The sequence below is a fragment of the Mobula hypostoma genome, chromosome 11 (assembly GCF_963921235.1).
Source record: "Mobula hypostoma chromosome 11, sMobHyp1.1, whole genome shotgun sequence".
NCBI lineage: Eukaryota > Metazoa > Chordata > Chondrichthyes > Myliobatiformes > Myliobatidae > Mobula > Mobula hypostoma.
The window spans coordinates 56,305,415-56,327,453 of record NC_086107.1 but is presented as its reverse complement, the minus strand read 5'-3'; the positions used below and the strand labels follow the sequence as shown (position 1 = coordinate 56,327,453).

General features: G+C 42.3%; 1 protein-coding gene across 1 annotated transcript in view; it reads right to left on the bottom strand.

The window, feature by feature from the left end:
* Positions 1-146: 146 nt before the first annotated feature.
* slc22a18 (solute carrier family 22 member 18) overlaps positions 147-22,039 on the bottom strand; it is a 161,538-nt gene continuing 139,645 nt past the window's right edge. Inside the window, exons 8-10 of the mRNA XM_063062120.1 lie at positions 6,561-6,662; positions 5,469-5,589; positions 147-3,272 (exon numbers count right to left, since the gene is read on the bottom strand). Of these exons, the coding sequence (XP_062918190.1) occupies positions 3,106-3,272; positions 5,469-5,589; positions 6,561-6,662 (390 nt within the window). The 3' untranslated portion in view covers positions 147-3,105. The remainder of the gene's footprint in view (positions 3,273-5,468; positions 5,590-6,560; positions 6,663-22,039) is intronic.

Genomic DNA, 22,039 nt, shown 5'->3' with positions numbered 1-22,039 from the left:
CATCACAAGATAATGATCAAAAAGGATATATAGAAAATGACAATGAAATGGAGGGAAAATTCAGCATATTGACTTAAATTCACTGTTTACTGTGGCACATTTCTACAACTGTCAAAGATCAATAAAGTCACATCACCAGAAATACACAGGGTTAATCAGGCTTAAATTTAAACCTCAGGATGGGGATGGGTGCAACAACACATAGCCAGCTGGATTAATATGTCCCATTGCTTGAGCACATTCAGGTAGTCAATTCTTTTCCCAGCCTTTTTTTTTGCAACTTTGTAATCCCACAGCATTTATCTGATTGGAACAAGTCTTTGCCACGTGAACAGATCCTATAACCATGTCTATTCCCTTTCTGCTTTCAGCCTGTTGCTGGTTTCACAATATTACTGAATCTGTTTTTGTCAACCTGTGAGTTATCATAAATCTCCATTAATTCAATCATCTACAATGTGACCCAAAATGCAAATATACTGTACATCTTCCCCTTCATATATCATTCTGCACCCTTTACCACTTCTTAGTTCCATTATTAGTACGTCCATCTCCTTGTTCACCTTCACCAACATCGCCTGTCCAAGACACCAAATACCCTGTCCCACAATTCTTCAGGTCATCTAACATTTATTTCTTGTGTGGAACTGTTTATGTGTAATTTCCATAACCCTTGCAAATGAGTGTTTTCTTTTACAGTTACAATTGAATCTAGTTATCTTCAAAGCTATGGATCTGCCCAAGATCATTTGGCTCAATCAATTATGTGTAAGTGTCCTCAGTAAAGGGCCGTCTAGCCCTCTTCCTGTATATCATTATGCTCTGGCTTAGTGTTCTCTTCTGCATCTGGATGTGACTAAACATTTTCCATGCTACTGTCTGAATTTCAAAGGGAAAACCAAGGCTGCAAGAACCTGTTAGATTATGAAGACTATCAATAAAACACCAAATTCAGCACAGAAAACCAGTAACAGCAGTAGGTCACTGCGAGCCATTTGGCTGAGGTTTCCTGAACCGGGACTTGTCAATTGTTCCCTTGCTTTCCAAGCTTTCAAGACTGATCTTCCCCGAGTTTCAGGGAAGGAGTGGGTGTGTATGGAGCATGTGGCAGAAGCATAAACATATGATGAGTTCTGTTCCCTTTCTTTCTCTCCAAAACTAGTAGTTAGAGCAGTAATGTTAAGAACATAGAACATAACAGCATAGTACAGGCCCCTCAGCCCATGATGTTGTGCCAACCTTATAACCTACTCTAAGATCAACCTAACACCTCCCTCCTACATAGCCCTTAATTTTTCTATCATCCATGTGCCTATCAAAGAATTTCTTAAATGCCCATAATGTATCTGCCCCTACCATCAGCCCTGGCAGTGTGTTCTATGCACCCACCACTCTCTGTGTAAAGAATTTACCTCTGACATCCCTCCTAGACTTTCCTCAAACCACCTTAAAATTACGCCCCCTTGTATTAACTATTTCCGCCCATAGTGATAAAGCAAGATCAGAGTTGCCACATTGCTCTGTTAGACAGCTTTGGGCAAGCACAGGGACTCATGGAAGACACAATTTTCAGACAATTGCTTTAAACAGATACAGATCCTTTTGTATCTTTCTTTTCTTTTTAAATCTTTTTATTGAATTACACAAAAGGTAAACCATATAGGCACTGATACACAGTTGCAATATAACTTTACAAGAGATATTAATACACAAAAAAAAGTTAGTGCAAACAGTGCAGTTTAGATATAAAATAACAAGGTAATATAATAGTATACTAATTTTCAAACATGTCAACAAGGAAAAGGAAAAAAAAACCCAAGAAAAACGCCACCGTGCAACTAATCTAAAAAGCAAAGCAAAGCAATGGGCTAACTAGGTATCAAGTAGAGTTAAACAACTTAAAACACTCACGTCCTCAAACCCGACCTCCATTAAAAACAGTTAAAAATCAAGAAGGGAATGTAGATATGGCCAGAGAAAGAAAAAAAGTTACATTAAATGAAAATGTTGAATAAAAGATCTCCAAGTCTGTTCAAATTTAACGGAAGAATCATAAAGATTACTTCTAATTTTCTCCAAATTTAAACATAGTATCGTCTGGGAAAACCAAAAGAATGTAGTTGGAGCATTAATCTCCTTCCAATGTTGTAAAATACATCTTTTCGCCATTAAAGTAAGAAATGCAATCATTCTACGGGCTGAAGGGGAGAGATTACTGGAAAGATCCTTCTGTATCTGTCAATTTTTTCCCCATCCTTATCTGTTTCAATAAGATCACCCCTTATCATTCCAAAATGAAAAGAGCACAGGTCTAAGCAATGAAATTTTGGATAAAATACATAATGCTGTCAAAAAGCGAAAGATAGAGAGGAGGGAAAATGTTGATAATCGTGGCAAAATCAGCAATACTCTTAAAATTCCGTAGCACTCTGGAAATGATGAAGTATGGCCAAGTTTAGAATAACCCATAAAAAAAACTGAGAATAGCTTTACGAATCAGGAGCATTCAAAAACTCAGTGCATTCAGCAGGGGAGGAGCACTGACTCCCAGCCCAGTTAGCTGCTGACCTAATTGTGTGCCTCCTTTCAGTTCCACATTGGCCTCTTATTATGCTTCAAATTCACATTACTGGAGGGGAAGCAAATCAACCACAATGCCCACAAATTGCCCAACATGAAGAGGAGCAGGAGATAAAGTTGCAGCACAACGGCAACCATACGGCTACTGCCCAGCTGGAGAATTAATTATCTCGCAGCTCTATTAACTATGTGAAAACATTAGCAGCTTCTGTTCTGTATGATATTCTTCATGTTCTTTTGTTATAGACTTCCTGCATGTATCACCTGAACACCAAAGTCATTAATACATCTGATTAGCAAAAACCATAGAAATCTTCAGCATTGATCTTCACAACTCAAATCAATGCACTGGATGTGCTGTACGTCCACTATCATAATTCTTCCTCTTCTCTCTGGTACTAAACTACTGATCCACCGAGTGTTGAAATTATTCACAAATTAGATTCTCTTAAACGATTGAGATTCTGGAACTGACCATTCTGTAAGGTTTAAGACTCTTCCTAGAGTTGATAGCACTCCAGCATTTCAATTGGAACTTCTTTTAAATATGTAGAGAAAGACTAGCAAACTGACTGTGAACTGCAGGTATCCGAAAGATGGGTACCCATATAATTGAAATAGGAAGCCTCCAATAGTGGGAGCTATTGAACGGATGAGAGAGTGTACGGACATATTCAACCCAAGCATCGCACCTACAGAAAGAGAAATTCACAATCAAATAATGAATACAGGAAAATGAAAAGAGTTCAACAGAAGTAATCCATGAAGTCCAAATCTATCTATACATTGACATGAATTAATAATCCAAGTCATTTATAAAAAGTTTAACCCCATATAGTTCAGCCAGATCAACTTTCCAGAAGCACAAGAAAAAGCTCCCCTACCTATTTCTAAATCTCCTGACATCACAGTAACCAAGCCTGACCACTCATCAAAATCTCTCACTGATACAGAAACCTAGCTCAGTCTATGTAGTTCAATACCATCAGCAGCAATAACTCAACATCCGACTGCCCGTATTTCGTTGTTAGTACAGTACAACCTGTCTTCTGCAGGCCATCTCTCCAAAGGGCATGTGGGTTTGGACAGCAGTAACAACAGCCCAATGTCCTCAGCCTTTACAACACACCATATGGCTGTTATTCAGACAAAAGTAACTTTGTTTAAACCTTGGAACTTAACCCTCTCTATGAGCTAGTTTATCCCAACCTAGGGTTAGACCCATTCTTTCCTTTCAATTACAACTGGGTCAATGGCATCCTAATTAAAATTTATTTCTATTGAATGATATCAGTCATCTCTGAAGAAGAACAGAGCAACTCTCTCTGAACTTCAACAACATATAAACTGGAGAAAAATCAGGTGGGGATTCTGAGGTGTAGTTACATTTGCAGCTTTATAAAATTCTAGTTAGGCAACATCTGGAATTTTACATACAGCTCAGGTCGCATCATTATAGGAAGGATGTTGAGGCTTGGGACAGGTGCAGAAAAGGTTTACCAGGATGTTGCCTGGACTAGAGGGCTGGTGCTATCTTGAGAAGTTGGACAAACTTAGTTTATTTTATCTGGAGCAGCGAAATGGGAGGTTTCTAAGATGATGAGAGGCATAGATGGAGTAGACAGACAGTATCTTTTCCCCAGAAGGCATGATTTTAAACTGAGGGGGGTAATTTCAAAGGAGATGTGAGGGGCAAATTTTTTTTTACACAGAGATTTGTGGGTGCCTGGAATGTGCTGCTTGGTGTGGTGGTAGAGGCAGATACATTACAGACTTGTAAGGGATGTTTAGTTAGGCACATAGATGTGAGGAAAATGGAAGGATATGAATATTGTGTAGGTGGAGGGGATTAGTTTAGTTGACCATTTGATTATTAATTGAATTGGTTCGGCATAGCATTGTGGGCCAAAGGGCCTGTTCCTGTGTTGTCATGACGATATCTCAAGGGACCACATTTGGCGTAAAAGACACTGGATCTTAAATGGGGATGGAAAAGCACCAGACAGGGGTGTGGTGAATCAAAAGCTGTTTTTAAAAAGTTTCATTTACAAGATAATATGCAAAAGCTTCATGATGCATTAATGTGGGCTGCAGATAGAATGGCTGAAGTGTCAAGGCAAAATGATTAACAGAATTCTGCAGGCTGGGTTTTGATGTGATTAAAATCTCGAGAGTTGCAGCCTCAGGAAAAGAGACTGGCTGCTGTCTGAACCTTATTCAAGGGCCTATTTATCATGTATGGGACAAGGCAAATAGTCTAGGCAAACTATTTCACTGAGGGAGGAGGGCGATGAGGGGATTTTGTAAGAGCGATTGATTTTGACCTTTCCTACTACATGAGCAAGGCCCGATGAGTAATGATATGGAGCAGAATTATGGATCTATGCAGCTTGAAAGAGGACATTCAGGCTGTTAAGCCAGTGTTCTGTATCAATTATAGCATCACAGATATAATACAGCACAGAAACACCTTGTCCATGGCGCCAACCAAACTAATTCCATTTCCTTATATTTGTCCCACATTCCTCTAAAACTCCATATTTGTTCTTTGAAAGAACTAATTAGTGTCACTACCATGATATTTTTCTTAAAACCCTGCATATTCTTCCTTTTCATATGTTTTTCCAACTCCTTTCTGAAAGTTAAGGCCTGAAAGTGACATTTTGTCCCTCTGTATACTGTATCAAGGGAGCTTGGGGCAAGTGGAAGAATATCACCATCTCTATCAGTTAACTTAGTAAGGGGTCTGAGCAACTAAACATTGCACCTTCTACTTTGACAGGCTCTGATAAATCACTGCACATTGCAATTCACAAGGATAAGGGTTTAAAAGGAGAAGTTCAATGGTAGTAAAAGTTAATAATTACAGTGTTATTTTTTTCACTCACCAGTGTCTGAGGGAGGAACAATTTTGGTTAAGATACTATCTGTGGTCAGGTAGAATCCAGCCATTCCTAAGGACATGGGAATGCAAATTAGGTAGAAATGGAAGATGTTGCTCATCAATGCCTGACGAAAATAGATGGAAACTATTAATTTTAGAACAGAGAGGAATAAAACCAAAGAAATAGCATTATAAAAACGTACTTGACTTACCAATCGCCTGCCAGCTCTTGCTCCATCCCTCCCCCCCAACCCTTTCTTATCGAATTCTCCTCTCTTTCTTTCCATGAAGGATCTCAAACTGAAATGTCAATTGTTTCCCTCCATTGATGCTGCCTGACCCGCTGAGTTCCTCAAACATTTTGTGTGTTGTGAGAGGAAATCCCTGAAGTCTTTTTCAGCTGTGAGTGATCATCACAGGCTTTCGGCATGAAAACCAAAAACCACCAGTGAAGCAGTCAAAGGACTTCAAAGGCATCCGGTCTCACTGCACTTCCATTTCCTTATTTGTAGCCTTCCTGAACTGTGAAAGCAATTCAGGCCCTCTGCTTTCAATCCACCTTGAGAATGTTTAAAGATTGACAAGATCCTTGACCTTTGAGCCTATGACCCCGCTCCCTCACATGAGCCTCAGGCTATGAGCTACATCCTGCTGTTAAGCCGCAGACATAAGCACAGCTGCCACAGTGATGTCGTTTGGCTTGTGGGGGAGGACGTTATTGAAATGATAGGCAAAAACTTTTATTTAAATCTCTATTTTAACAGCAGTTAAAATATTTTACTCTCTTTATTGCAAGATTCTGAGGATTCAACCCATCTAGGGTTGGCTTCAAATCTCCAAAAAGTGAAGGTTAATCTCAAAGAGTAGCCAGAGAGTGAGGCATTTAATAAAAAAAAACTGGTATGTGACTTTTTCTTTAATATCTGTGGCATCCTACTTAGAACATGTGTGCAGTGATTTAGTAACACGGCAGATGACTCACTAGATGACTGAACTCTAAACCCTTGAGCACTCATTTTCTTGTCGTGCTTGCTGTGAACAGAAAGTTTGAAGAAGTCCATTCGGTATAATGGAAAGGAACTAGATCAGCACTTACCGTGGCTAAACCTACTAGAGAAATCACCAGGATGCACCAGGGAAGTAGGGTGTGTTCTCCTACTCGCTTAGTCACCCATCCAACTAACAGCACTTGCATAATCTAGAGAAATATGAAAAAAACCAATAAATGACATCACTTTAACTTTGGCATGTGTAACAGACAAGGGGATTTTTCTATGGGCTCTATTATCAGATTGAATCCGACCTGGACCAATGGGATACGATTCCCCACTTTCATGTTATGAAAGCACGAGAGCAGGGGTTCTCTACCTTTGTCGCATGGAGGCTTACCATTAATTGAGGGGTTCGTAGACCTCAGGTTGGGAACCCCTGCACTAGAGGCAAAATTATTGTTACTAAGGTGCTTGACGTCAGGACTGACAGGACTCTGTGACTCAGTGTACCGTAGACAATATTAATTTCCTCTTTGATATCATGGGGTTTATTTTATTCATTTATTCAGATACAGCATGGAATAGGCCCTTCAAGCCACACTGCCAGCAACCCCTGATTTAACCTTAGCTTAATCATGGGACAATTTACAATGACCAAGTAACCTACCAACTGGTAGGTCTTTGGACTGTGGGAGGAAACCGGAGCACCCAGAGGAAACCTATGCGATCAGAGAGAGAACGTACAAACTCCTTACAGGTAGCGTCGGGAATTGTACCCACGTTGGTATGGTATGTCGTATCCGAATTATTTCCAGCTTGCAGACGATTTCCTTCCACGCCTGGGAAATCGCGTACGAGGCATTAAGCCATTACCTTCTGCCGGGTGAGTTTTTTTTAAGAGATCACCTGCTCTTATTGGGAGCCGGCTGGATTTGAACTCAGGACCTCTCGCCCCGAAGTCCAGCGCTGATGCCACTACGCCACCAGCCAGCCTGTTACTAGTACTGTAAAGCATCGTGCTAACCACTATGCTACTGTGCCAACAGTTTTGACTACTGCCAATTTGAAGCAGTATGACTGCAGTTTCTGCACTCGATATTTGTCACAGACAATGCTGAAGGACGTGCAAACATACCAGAAACCAGTTCTAACTGCACTACATTTGTTCACTACTGTACTGTCCAAAACGTTATATGGAAGAACACGGCCCAAGGAAATATCTGTGGACTTGACTGTACTCAGAATTTATGAGACTGACTGTATGCGAAGCTGGTATTCACTTTTACTTGGACTCACAAGGCTCCGCTGAAGGGTGGATGCTTCTGTGGTTTAATCATTTACTAATGACAGAGTCAGTCTACTTGCTTCATTCACAAAACAGGGAGTTGGCTTCCTTTCTCACTCAGCAGTGCATACTTCTTTTGTTTGGCGTCAATGAGCTCAAATTCTAGCTGCGCAAGGAAATATGAGACAGGTGCCTTCCGTGACCTCTTGTTACAGGGCCATGCGCTTTGCACAGTGGGGGAACCAGCTCTCTTCAGACTAGCACAACACCTGCTGTGGGACTGGGACTGGGACGGAGACAAAGTGAGGGAGATTCCAGTTTGTAGGCAGAGGCTGCCATGAGTTAGAATCAGAATCAGCTTATCACTGACATAATATCACTGAAACGGCAAGGTTTAACAGCAGCAGTACAGTGCCAGGCATGAAAATTACTATGCAAAAATAAATAGTGCAAAGACAAATGATAAGGCAGTGTTCGTGGAATGTTCGGAAATCTATGGCAGAGGGAAGAAGTGGTTCCTAAAATGTTGAGTGTGGGTTTTCAGGTTCCTGTACCTCCTCCTCCTCCTCGATGGTGAGGGTCTTTATGATGTATGTCGTTTTCTGAGGCACCGTCTTTTGAAGATGTCCTTGATGGCAGGGAAATATTGTGCCCTTCATGTAACTGGCTGAATCTACAACCCTCGGCAGCCGTTTGTGATCCTGCGTATACCAAGCTGTGATGCGACCAGTAAGAATGCTCTCCATTGTACATCTGTAGAAGTTTGCAAGCCTGTGATGACGCACCAAATTTCCTCAAACTCCTAACAAAGTAGAGCCACTGGTGTGCCTTCTTCACGATTGCATTAATATGCTGAGCCAATTTAAATGCAGCAAAGCAATAATTCAACTTAGATTGCACATGCAATGGCTGTGAAACAAGCAACAGTTTATTTGGACTGTGCTCTTGTATTATGGGAAAAATCAGGAAGGATAACGATTTTTAATTGTTCAGTGGAGCTTTTCTGGAAATTGTATCTGAGTCATAATATGAATATAAGTTACTTGAATGTACTAAAAGAATAAGAGAAGCCTTTTGTTGGAAGTACAAACTCAAAGAACGTTATTCTCATAAACTTTGGAAGAAAGCATTGAAAATTCCCAAACACCGTTCCCACAGGCTCTATAGGACTTCCTCAGCAGTGGGCTGAATATGTTAAAAAAAAGTGCTTGAAATCAGGAATGAAAACCAGGCTATGTGCAGCTTAACCAGCCGCCTCTTGCCTGCTGTTGTCATGCACACAGTGTGCCCTGTTCATTTGCCTTGCAGGAATCTGAGATGATTATCATTAGACAAAAGAGGAAGGAAGCAGTTTGAAATGACTGTGAAAAGCAACTACCCTATGAAACAGGTAGAACTATCCTAATGTTGGAATTTCCAATGACTACAGAATCGGTCCCATATTTACAAGTCATCCACCAACACCAAAAATAAGCCAGCTAGTGATGTAGTGACAATTGCACCAGAATTCCGAGGCAAGTGGGCTTGGATTTGAATCTGGCCGGCTCCTTGCAGGCTTTCCATCCGTGCTGGTCTGAGCGTCGAGCTAGCAATTCAGCCTTGTAAAAAACAGACAAATGCTAAAGAAACGGCAAGGCGGTATTCAATGTGCCACCAGGTGTGGAGAGGAACAACAACCAGCACCCAACCAAACAGCACACCATTTTATCTTGAAAATAAACTCTTGTCCTTTTACAATTGTGCTGTCAAAATCCCGGATTAGATTCCCCAATGTGGCAAATACCTGCAGAATAGTAACAGCAATAGCGGGAGTAGCAGCTCATCACCAAGAAAAATCTTCTCGTGATAATTAGGGATGGACAATAAGTAAATGCTGAGCTTATCACCAATTCCCACATGCTGCAAATTAACAAATAACACTGACTACATTTAAAATTATTGTATGTCATGTGATTTACTGGAGTGAGTATCTTGGACAGTTTGAGAGACAGACTCTATCACTACTCTTTTCACAACAATGTTGTCAGTTTAAAGCCAATAAAGATTTTAAAAAGAGGAGAGGGTGATTGAAGACAGGGAGGAGACGGACAAGGGTGCAGAGAGAGACGGCGACAGGCGGAAAGAGAGAGAGAGACACACAGAGAAGGAAGGGAGATAGAGGTTGGGAGAAAGGAAGAGGAATCAAGAGAAAATCCAAGATGCAAATCCAAAATGGTGCTAGTGAAATATGGTGACATTTTGCGGGCAGCTCACAAAAATAGTAGATACACATTTTCTGAACTGTTATCTCCACAATCTGCAGCCTGCAATTTCCCTTGGACTTCTGAACCGCTTAAATGCATCGACAATTTTATGATCTTGATGAAGTTGACATCCTACGAATGTCGGTACGGCGCTAGAAGTGGCCGGATGTCCGTGTCTGCCATAGAAAGTGCGGAAGAAGGAGTGGACTTTAAATGAGGCTGCAGATCAGCATACAGGACCTAAGGGCAAGTTTGATGTATCAGAGAGTAACGAAGGATTTTAAAAACGCAAACAACAGGAATTCTGCAGATGCTGGAAATTCAAGCAACACACATAAAAGTTGCTGGTGAACGCAGCAGGCCAGGCAGCATCTCTAGGAAGAGGTGCAGTCGACGTTTCAGGCCGAGACCCTTCGTCAGGACTAACTGAAGGAAGAGTGAGTAAGAGATTTGAAAGTTGGAGGGGGAGGGGGAGATCCAAAATGATAGGAGAAGACAGGAGCGGGAGGGATAGAGCCAAGAGCTGGACAGTTGATTGGCGAAAGGGATATGAGAGGATCATGGGACAGGAGGCCCAGGGAGAAGGAAAAGGGGGAGGGGGGAAAAACCCAGAGGATGGGCAAGGGGTATAGTCAGATGGACAGAGGGAGAAAAAGGAGAGTGAGAGAAAGAATGTGTGTATATAAATAAATAACGGATGGGGTACGAGGGGGAGGTGGGGCATTAGCGGAAGTTAGAGAAGTCAATGTTCATGCCATCAGGTTGGAGGCTACCCAGACGGAATATAAGGTGTTGTTCCTCCAACCTGAGTGTGGCTTCATCTTTACAGTAGAGGAGGCCGTGGATAGACATGTCAGAATGGGAATGGGATGTGGAATTAAAATGTGTGGCCACTGGGAGATCCTGCTTTCTCTGGATCTCCCCCTCCCCCTCCCACTTTCAAATCTCTTACTAACTCTTCCTTCAGTTAGTCCTGACGAAGGGTCTCGGCCTGAAACGTCGACTGCACCTCTTCCTAGAGATGCTGCCTGGCCTGCTGCGTTCACCAGCAACTTTTATGTGTTGGTTGTGTTTTGTTTCACTGAGATGTGGCTCACCCCCGACACCACGCTCCAACCCAGGGAGTTGTCAACCACCAGATAGATTGGACAACAGCATCAGGAATGAGTAGGGGTGGCGGTGTCTGCATCATAATAAACTCATTGCGGTGCTTGGATGTAGTGGTCTTGTTTCACTCTTGTTCTCCTGACCTGGAACATCCAGTGATTAAGTGCTGGCCATTCTATTTACCAAGAGAGTTCTCCACTGTGATCCTGACTGCAATTTACATACAACCAAAGGCAGGTGTTAAGTGATATCTTGAGTGCTATGATTAACAAACAAGAAACAGTTTACCCTGATACCTTTCATGTCCTTGCTTGCAACTTCAGTCAGGTTAGCTTGAGAAATCACTGCCCAACTACCATCAGCACATCAGCTGCAGCACCAGAAGACTCACCACAATTGACCACTGCTGCACTTGTCTGCCTACCATTCCATCCGGGACCTCATTTCAGCAATCTGATCATCTGGCTGTCCCCCTCCTATCTGCAAATAGGCAGATGCTAAAGAGCAAGGCACTAGAGGTAAGGACATCAAAGGGGTGGTCACGGGAGGCAGAGGAGCAACTGCAAGACTGCTTCAAGATGGTAGACCAGACCATGTTCAAAGACTCATCAGAGGGCCACGGTTGTTATGGACTTTCTAAAGACACCTGTGGACAAGTGTGTATCTATAACATCAAGGTCTTCTCCAACAAGAAGCCCTGGAAAAATCAAGAGATCTGTAATCTCCTGAGGGCTAGATCAGAGGTGTTCAGGATTGGTAATCTGGGTAAGTACCAGTGGTCCAGGTATGACCTCTGGAAAGCCATCTCGCATGTGAACTGGCAATTCTGGACCAAACGTGAATCACAGAAGGATGCTATCACCTTCTACAACAAGGCTTTGCTCCCAGATGAGTTCAATGCCTTTTATTCTCTCTTTGACCATCAATACATGGAGGCACCTTCATGAACTCCCACAACCCCTGATGACGCTGTGATGTCAGTCTCTGAAGCTGACGTGAAAGCATCGTTCAGGAGGGTAAGCCCATGGAACGCATATGGCACAGACACCAAGTACTAAAGACCTGTGCTGATCAATTGTCTGGGGCGTTTACTGATCTCTTTAACCTCTTGCTTGGGCGAGTGGCCGTTCCGTGAGCGAAAACATCGTGTTAAATCCACTCGCTGGATTCTTTTTTGTTTTTGGCACCATTCTTTGTAAACTCCAGAGTATGTTGTATGTAAAAATCCCAGGAGATCAGCAGTTTCTGAGAGACTCAAATCACCCGAATTAATTACCTTGTTTATTTTGGCTTTTTTCTTAAAGAGGTGCTGAGCGCGTTTCAGAGCACTCCGGCTACCACTGCACCCGAGTTCTTTATTGACTACAGAGCATTCAACACTATTATCCCCTTGAAACTAATTACTAAACTCCCAGACCTAGGCCTTGATAGCTCCCCGTACAACCGGATTCTTGATTTCCTCACTTGCAGACCTAGTCAGTATGAGTGGGCACCAACATCTCTTCAACAATCACCATCCGCACAGGCGCACCACGAGGCTGCTTGATAAGTAGAACTCCAGTGCCATATGTAAGTTTGCTGGCCATATCAAAGCTGGTGACAAATTGGCATGTAGGAGAGAGACTGAAAATCTGGTTGAATGGTGCCACAACAACAACCTCTCACTCAATGCCAGCAAAACCAAAGGGCTGGATTTTCACTCAGGAGGAAGAAGCCAGAGGTCCATGAGCCAGTCCTCATTAGGGCACCATATCAGAGGATCTGACCAGGGACCAGCATGGAAGTGCCATCACAAAGTCTTTCTTAGAAGCTTGTGTAAATTTGGCATGTCATCTAAAACTTTGATAAACTTCTTAAGATGTACAGTGGACAGTATCCTGATTGGTTGTATAACAGCCTGGTATGGAAACAGCAATGGAAATATCGACAAAAAGTGGGGATACAGCCTAGTCCATCACAGGCAAAGTCCTCTCCATCACTGAGCACTTCTACAAGGAGCGCTGCCATAAGAAATAAAATCTGTATAAAATCCTAAAGGGATTGGACAGGCTAGATGCAGGAAGATTGTTCCCAATGTTGGGGAAGTCCAGAACAAGGGGTCACAGTTCAAGGATAAAGGGGAAGCCTTTTAGGACCGAGATGAGGAAAAACTTCTTCAGTGGTGAATCTGCGGAATTCTTTGCCACAGGAAACAGTTGAGGCCAGTTCATTGGCTATACTTAAGAGGGAGTTAGATGTGGCCCTTGTGGCTAAAGGGATCGGGGGTATGGAGAGAAGGCAGGTACAAGGTTCTGAGTTGGATGATCAGCCATGATCATACTGAATGGCGGTGCAGGCTCAAAGGGCCGAATGGCCTACTCCTGCACCTACTTTCCATGTTTCTATGTAAATCAGCATCCATCATCAAGGGCCCCCACCATCCAGGCCATGCTGTCTTCTCACTGCTGAGGTAGAGGAACATTAGGTCTCACCCCACCAGATTCAGAAAGAGTTATTGCCCTAAACCATCAGGTTTCTGAACCAGTGTAGATAACTTTATTCACCTCAACGCTGAGCTGACTCCACAACCGATCTACAACTCATTACCACAATATTATTTATTTACTCTTTTATTATTTGTTCATTTTGTCTTCTTTGGCACATTGGATGTTTGTCAGTCATGGTTTATGTATAGTTTTCATAATTCCTGTTGTGTTTCTTTTTTTCCTGTAAATGCCTTCTAGAAAATAAATCTCAAGGGAGCATATGGTGTATACATAGATAATAAATTTACTTTGGACTTGGAAAACATATAAAAACTGATTAATTATGCTTCAACAACCATCATTACATTGCAAGCTCAAACAGGAAAGGGTACTTAGTTTTTTCTCATCTATATAGGTAAAACAAAGAGTATGAGGTGCATAGGAAGGGGTAGCAGCTCTGATGAAGGGCCTTGCAATGTCCATTTTGGGGTAGTTTACTCACCCTTGGTTCCCATTGGATACTCATCTCACCTGTGGCTCCAAGTAGCTGTCTGCATGTGATAGCAGCCACACCCAGTATATACACAGCTTCAACAGTCAGGTCTCAAACCCTGGTGAGAAAGGGATATGCGTAACCAAGCATGAAAAGTCAGCTCTGGCAGACTGGGTGAATGAGATCAACAGTGAGATTCAGTAGCCAGGAGGGAGGTTCTGTAATGACGCTTCATTTAGAGTGAAGGGTGTGACAGGCACAGAAGAAGTCATGGTCATCCGCTGCAACTAAGGAAGACCCCATTTGTGATGGCTACTCGTACCGCTGAACCCAGACTTCCAAGGTCGAGAGAGTGGAACTGATCAAGTGCAAGAGATCTTTCACCTTAAAATCTCTCCTATATAGGTTTCTCTTTTATCATCGGATACAACAGACAACCAACCGAAGAGATAACAGTAAAGGCTCTAATACGTTACTTTGAGGTATTACTTATTTACCTGCTTAATAAATGTAATGGTTTATGCATTGCTGAGTTTTGCCAGCACACATTGGGTTGGGTTGAATTACCAGACTTCAGATACAGTAGTTCAGGAATTATGGACGAAATGGCACCTCACTGTCAGTGTGCTCTGTTGGTACACTCTATAGAGTGGTATCCTTAAAAAAATTACTCTGCTTTAGTGCAATGTTTTTGATTACCCAAGATGTTTCTGCATGTTTTTAATAAACTTGGCTCTTTCTTCTGTCTGTAAATTGACTGAATGATTTGAGGTGAGAAGAGCTGCCAAATATACGTTCAGGGACCTGCCATAAGAGGCACCCTGATTGACTGCCTCACAAGGTAATATCAGAGGCATTTGAAAACTATTAAAAAGCCTCATAGATTTCACAGCTGAGAAGTCCTGACCCAGCCTTGCTAGCTGTGAAATGCTACAATTGGGCTTTTCAAGGGTGCGGTCTCCGCACCAAGGCACCCATGGAACAACTGAAAGCACATCGTTGGACCGTGTGTATGCCGAACTGTGTGTGGACAGTGTAAAAGGTAAAATGGTCAATATCATATCTGCAGTGATGCATAAATCTAAAGACAGCAAGAGGCTGAAAGGAGAGGTCCAGATGGATCAAATATTCTGAAGATGGGAGAAAGGGTCTTCGGTCTTGGGGGGGGGGGCGCGGCACTGGTGACAGACATACAAATTAAAGGCAGGAGAAAACCACGCAGACCCTCATGCCTGCTCTGTCATTTAATATGATCAGAACTGACTGTAATCTCCATTCCACACTCTTGTCTACCTACAGTAACCTTTTAACAATCCAGCCATTGTTTATCGAATATCTATCCACCTGTCCTTTAAAAGATATTCACAAACTTCGATGAACCTCCGAGAATGTGAATTCACAAATGGAAAAAAACCTCTTTTCTGTCTTAAATAAGCAACTCCTTATTTTTAAACAGTGCATTCAGTTCCCCAGCAATAAACAATACATTCCAATTGTTTCTCAAAAGACTCTGGTATTTGAGAATCATGCACGAATGAATACTGACTATAAATTCACCGATGACAACTGCTGTTGGCAGAATCCCAGATAATGACAAGGTGGTGTGCCTTCCACCTTGTGAGGGTTCACTCTCTTTAAAAACAGCTTAACATTGGCCTCTGAGACAGAGATCATGGGGTCATCAGGTGCAGCAGGGATCTTCACAGCTGTAGTTGTATTCCCCCTTTCAAAGCGGGCATAGAAGGCATTGAGTTCATCTGGTAGTGAAACATCACTGCCATTCATGCTACTGGGTTTCGCTTTGTAAGAAGTAATGTCTTGCAAACCCTGCCAGAGTTGTTGTACATCCGAGGTCACCTCCAACCTCATTTGAAATTGTCTCTTTACCCTCCGCAAATCATATCTGGTTTTCTGATACAGGCCTGGGTTGCCAGACTTGAATACCACAGATTTGACTTTCATCAGACCATGTACCTCCTGGTTCATCCACGGCTTTTGATTTGGGAATGTACAAATAAGTCTTTGTGGGCACACACTCATCCACACAGGTTTTAATGAAGTCGGTAACAACTACAGCATACTCATCCAGATTCAAAGATGAATCCCTGAATACAGACTAGTCCACCTATTAAAAGCAGTCTTGTAAGCGCTCCTGTGCTTCCTTTGTCCATACCTTCTTGGTCCTCACTACTGGTGCTACAGTCTTCAGTCTCTGCCTATACTCAGGGAGTAGAAGTCAACCAGGTGATCAGACTTCCTGAAGTGAGGGCATGGAATAGCATGGTAGGCATTTTTTTTAATATTCTTTTTTATTTTTTTTATTACAAACAAAAAAACAGCATATCCACAAAACCACAGCCTTAACAAAATCAAATTAAATATTGAGCAGCAAAAGGGAGAAAAATATGAAGGCAAAAGTAAACATACACAGGAGAGGTGTACCACACCAAAAAACCTCAGTCCTCACCCCGTGAGAAAGTCCAATAGAGGGCCCCATATCCTTTCAAAGATGTCCCCTCTGTCCTCATTACATAGTCTCATTCTCTCCAGATGTAAAGTATTTGCCAGTTCTCTCAGCCACAGATCGTACGCAGGCACAGAGTCCATTTTCCACATTTGCAGGATTAACTTCTTAGCAATCACCTTTCCAAACAATACAGCCATTTTTTCATACATATTGGCTGAAGATAGGGAGCTTGCTGCTCCGAGGATGGCTATGAGCGGGTCTGGTTCCCTCCGCTTCCCAAAAGCCTCAGAGAAACAGTGAAAAATACTTTTCCAGTATGTATAAAGCTTACAACATGACCAGAATGAATGTGACAAGTTACTGTTCACAGATTTACATCTACTACAAACCGGTGAAACACCAGGGTGGAAACTGTGCAACTTTTCTTTGGAATAATGAAGTTATGTATTGTTTTAAATTGTATAAGTCTGTGTCTGACGTTGACTGAACAATCATGTATACTCTTTAAACACTCATCCCAGACCTCCTCTGTCAGTTCTATACCCAATTCATCCACCCCTGCCTGTTTAAAACCTGCAGTATTCACCCGAGCTCCATTATGTAGGATCCGATAAAAATAGGATACCGCACTACGAGTAACAGGATCAAATTTATTTATTGCCTTCATGGACTCATGTTTGTCTAAAACTTTGAAGTTAGGTATATACTTCCTAACATAATCTCGAATTTGTAAATATCTAATAAAACTAGATGTAGGGATATTGTAAACTGCTTGTAACTGCGCAAATGAGGCAAAGTTTCCATTAATATATAGGTCACCTACACTACAGATGCCTCTCTGTTTCCAGGTAGAAAAAAAACAGTATCATTCAGGCCAGGCAAAAAGGAATGATTGTCACAAATCGGAGTGTCAATAATGTGCAGTTGAATCTGCTTCCAAATTCTTATAGTGCTGCCAACCACGAAGCTGTTACTAAAATGTGACTTATTAACTGCAGTGGGGCTATTAAGGAGAGCTGGTAAGGAAGTCTTCTTTCAAAGCACTCGCTCTATGAGTAACCATGCTGGGCACGAGTCTGAGGTAGAGGGTGGGCCTTTTTTCCACCATGCAAGAATGGATAGGTGGGCAGCTCAGTAATACATTTTAATGTTCCGTAGGGCAAAACCACCTGCTTCCTTGGGCTTTGACGTTTTTTTTTAGTAATTCTAATGGCTTTATAATTCCAAATGAAGGGTATAATAATTGAATCTAATTGCTTAAAATATGCAGAGGAATAAAACATGGAATTGAACGGAAAAGATGAAGAAATCGTGGCAGTACAATCATTTTGATTGCGTTAACCCTCCCCACCAAAGAAATTGGAAGGGTTTTCCAAACGTCAATATTGCGTTTAACCTGCTCAACTTTTTTTTGCCAATTCACTTGCAAAAGGTCAATGGTAGGCATTCTTGACAGTGACGTAACAGTGTTGTTTCCTTTAGTATTGCAAGTGATCTGTCGATGGTAATTGCTTAGCGATTTTTCAGACTGGCTTGGTTAAACCCCCACCCCCCAAAAAACAACGGTGAAAGTGTTAGAGTGTGCTGTTTCGTGCATGTTGATCCCATTGCTCAGATCATCTAAAGCCTGATTGACATTGGCCTGAGGTGGAATGTATACTGCTATCAAAATGATCCTGGAAATCTCCCGTAGTAGGTAAAAAGGAAGGCACTTAACTGCTAGATATTTCAGGTCTGATGAGCAGAATTGGGACAGCATTGATATACTTGTATACTTGTGCACCAAGAAGAGTTGGTCATGAGGCATACTCCTTCCCCTCTGCTTTTGAGAGAATCTATAGATCTATCCTGACAGTGTATAGTAAACCTGTCGATCTGAATCGCTGCATCTGGTATGGAAGAGGTTAACCAGGATTCCGTGAAACAAAGGACACACGCAGTCCTAATGTCCCTTTGATTCAACACTCTAGCTCTGAGATCATCGATTTGATTCACCAGAGACTGCACGTTTGCCAGCAAGATAGTCGGTATTGGGAGTTTAAAACCCCGTTTCCTTAAATGCCTTGTATTGCTGATGTGTAGCCATGCTTCCTGCATGGAATCCTACGAGGAGGAATCCATCCCCAATCAGCATTTTTTCCATGTAACAACAAACAAAATAGTGCTCATTTCTTGGGGAAACCTCTGTTAAATGGTTAAGCTAAGTAACAAATCAGATTGTGAACAGATTGGTCCCTTTACCATTGAGAGGTGATACGCCTTGAGAGATGACCAGAAACCAGGGCTATAAATAAAAGATAGATACTCATACATAAGGGCTTCAAAGGAAACCTTTTTGCCCAAAGATAAGCACCAGGTGTAGTTGGATAGAAAAAAATGAGGTAGAATGAATTGAACTATATAAAGAGGTTATATAGAAAAGAGTCAGAGGTGGTTTCAGCAGCAGATAAATTACAATAAAATGCATAAAGTGCAATAGGAATTGAGTGTTGAATGGAATAACAGTGCAATTCTCTGCAATTCACATTGAGCAAAGGCCCATAAACATCAATAAGATAAATGACAGTTTGTTTTTCCAGTGGGTGCAGGCTAAGGAAATAATGTTTTATTTTATTGAGAGATTCAGCACAGAACAGGCCCTTCCAGCTCAACCAGCCACATCGCTCAGCAACCCACCTGCTTAACCTTAACCTAAGCCTAATCACAGGATGATTTACAATGAACAATTAACCTACTAACCAGTATATCTTTGGTACGTGGGAGGAAACCAGAGCACCTGGAAGAAACCCACATGTTCACAGGGAGAATGTACAGTGTCGGAATTGAACTGTGAGTCCCCAATCTATAACTGCGTCACACTAACCACTACACTACTGTATTGGCCAGGATTTTGTGGAAATATCATGCTCTTCATTGATTGCCGTATTTCACATCAACCCAAAACCTCAGCTATTAACTGTGCAGCAATCTATCAATCCGGAAGTGTAGTCAGGGAATGATAAACCAAAAATCTTCATTGAGTCTAGGTCAGAACAAGAGTTGGTAAAGAGAGGCATTTAATAAATAGTTGCAGAAATCAGTGTGCTAAGTTTATGAAGCAATGCAGCAGTTAAGTGCAAGCATCCACACATATTTGTGCAATGTATGCATTAATCAATCAGCTTCAAAATTGCTATTTTGCCAAGATTTTTGAGCTGCTGGAGGAACTCAGCAGGCTAGGTAGCATCTATGGAGGGAAATGCATGGTTGACATTTCAGGTAGGGACCCTTCATCTAATGCAAGCGTTCCTAACCTGGGGTCTACAGACCCTTGGGTCCAAGGCATAAAAAAGGTTGGGAACCGCTGATCTAGACTGAAAGGGCAAAAGGGAGATAATCAGTATAAAGTGGTGAGGTGATAAGAAAGAAAGGTGTAGATGAACCTGACGAGGAGGTATGGCAGGCAGGATGGAAACAGGAGGGGGAAGGGACCTGGTGGGAGGGGTAAGTGGGAAATGGGCAAATTGAGATGGTGGGGAACAGAGAAGAAACTGGGAGACTGAGGTCTACATCAGGAGTTTTGAATAAAAGGTGCGCCTGAGAGGACCTGTGCAGATAAGGAGAGAGAAAGGAACGGAAGGGCAGCAGATTCCTCTTCATTTGTCCTTTTTTAAAAAAAATCAAATCCACAATCTGCAGCCCTTGCTGCATTCACCTATCACTTACCAACATCTGAGGGAGTATAATTTTAAGGTGTTTGGAGGAAAGTATAGAGGGATGTCAGTGGTAGGTTGTTTTTTTTAAAAAAAACACAGTGGCAGGTGCATGGAATGTACTACCAGGAATGATGACAGATACATTGGGGACATTTAAGAGACTGTTAGATAAGAGTCTAAGAGTCTCTTAAATGAGAGGCATAATACGATTAGGAACAGTCAGCATGGCTTTGTCAAAGGCAGGTCATGAGCCTGATTGAATTTTTTGAGGATGTGACTAAACATATTGATGAAGGTAGAGCATTAGATGTAGTGTATATGGATTTCAGCAAGGCATTTGATAAGGTACCCCATGAAAGGCTTATTGAGAAAATAAGGAGGCATGGGATCCAAGGGGACCTTGCTTTGTGGATCCAGAGTTGGCTTGCCCACAGAAGGCAAAGAGTAGTTGTAGATGGGTCATATTCTGCATGGAGGTTGGTGACCAGTGATGCGCCTCAGGGATCTGTTCTGGGACCCTTACTCTTTGTGATTTTTACAAATGACTTGGATGAGAGAGTGGAGGGATGGGTTAGTAAATTTGCTGATGACACAAAAGTTGGGGGTGTTGTGGATAGTGTGGAGGGCTGTCAGAGGTTACAGCGGAACATCGATAGGATGCGAAATTGGGCTGAGAAGTGGCAAATGGAGCTCAACCCAGATAAGCGTGAGGTAGTTCATTTTGGTAAGTCAAATATGATGCAGAATATAGTATTAGTGGTAAGACTCTTGGCAGTGTGGAGGATCAGAGGGATCTTGGAATCTGAGTCCATAGGACACTCAAAGCTGCTGCGCAAGTTGGCTGTGTGGTTAAGGTGGCATATGGTGTATCAACTTCATCAACCATGGGACTGAGTTTAAGAGCTGAGAGGTAATCTTACAGCTATATAGGACCCTGGTCAGACCCCACTTGGAGTACTGTGCTCAGTTCTAGCCACCTCATTACAGGAAGGATATGGAAACTATAGAAAGGGTGCAGAGGAGATTTACAAGGATGTTGCCTGGATTGGGGGGCATGTCTCATGCGAATAGGTTGAGTGAACTTGACCTTTTCTCCTTGGAGCGACTGAGGATGAGAGATGACCTGATAGAGGTGTATAAGATGATGAGAGGCATTGATCATGTGGATGGTCAGAGGCTTTTTCCCAGGGCTGAAATGGCTAACACGAGGGCACAGTTTTAAGGAGTGGAAGTAGGTACAGAGATGTCAGGGTTAAGTTTTTTTTACGCAGCGAGTGGTGAGTGCGTGAAATGGGTTGTAGGCGACGGTGGAGAAAACGAATAGAATTGGGTCTTTTAAGAGACTTTTGGATAGGTACACGGAGCTTAGAAAAATAGAGGGCTATGGGTAACCCTAGGTAATTTCTAAAGTAAGTACATGTTCTCACAGCATTGTGGGCCGAAGGACCTGTATGTGCTGTAGGATTTCTATGTTTCTAAGCACATGGATGAAAGAAAAATGGAAGGCTATGTGGGAGGGAAGGGGTAGATTGATCTTGGGGTAGGTTAAAGGGTCAGCACAACATTGTGGGCTGAAGGGCATGTACTACACTTTGTCACCGTCCCCAACCTTCTCTCTCCCCAACTTGACTCTATTTACCACTCATCCACTCCTCAACTGGATCCACCTATCACTTGCCAGGCATTGCTTTACTCCTCTCCTCTTACCTCCTTGTACTGGCTACCTCCCCTCTATTCTTTACAATTGAGATGAAAGGTTTCGACCTAACATGCCAATTATGCATTTCCCCCCACAGAAGTAGCCTGACTGGTTGAGTTCCTCCAGCAG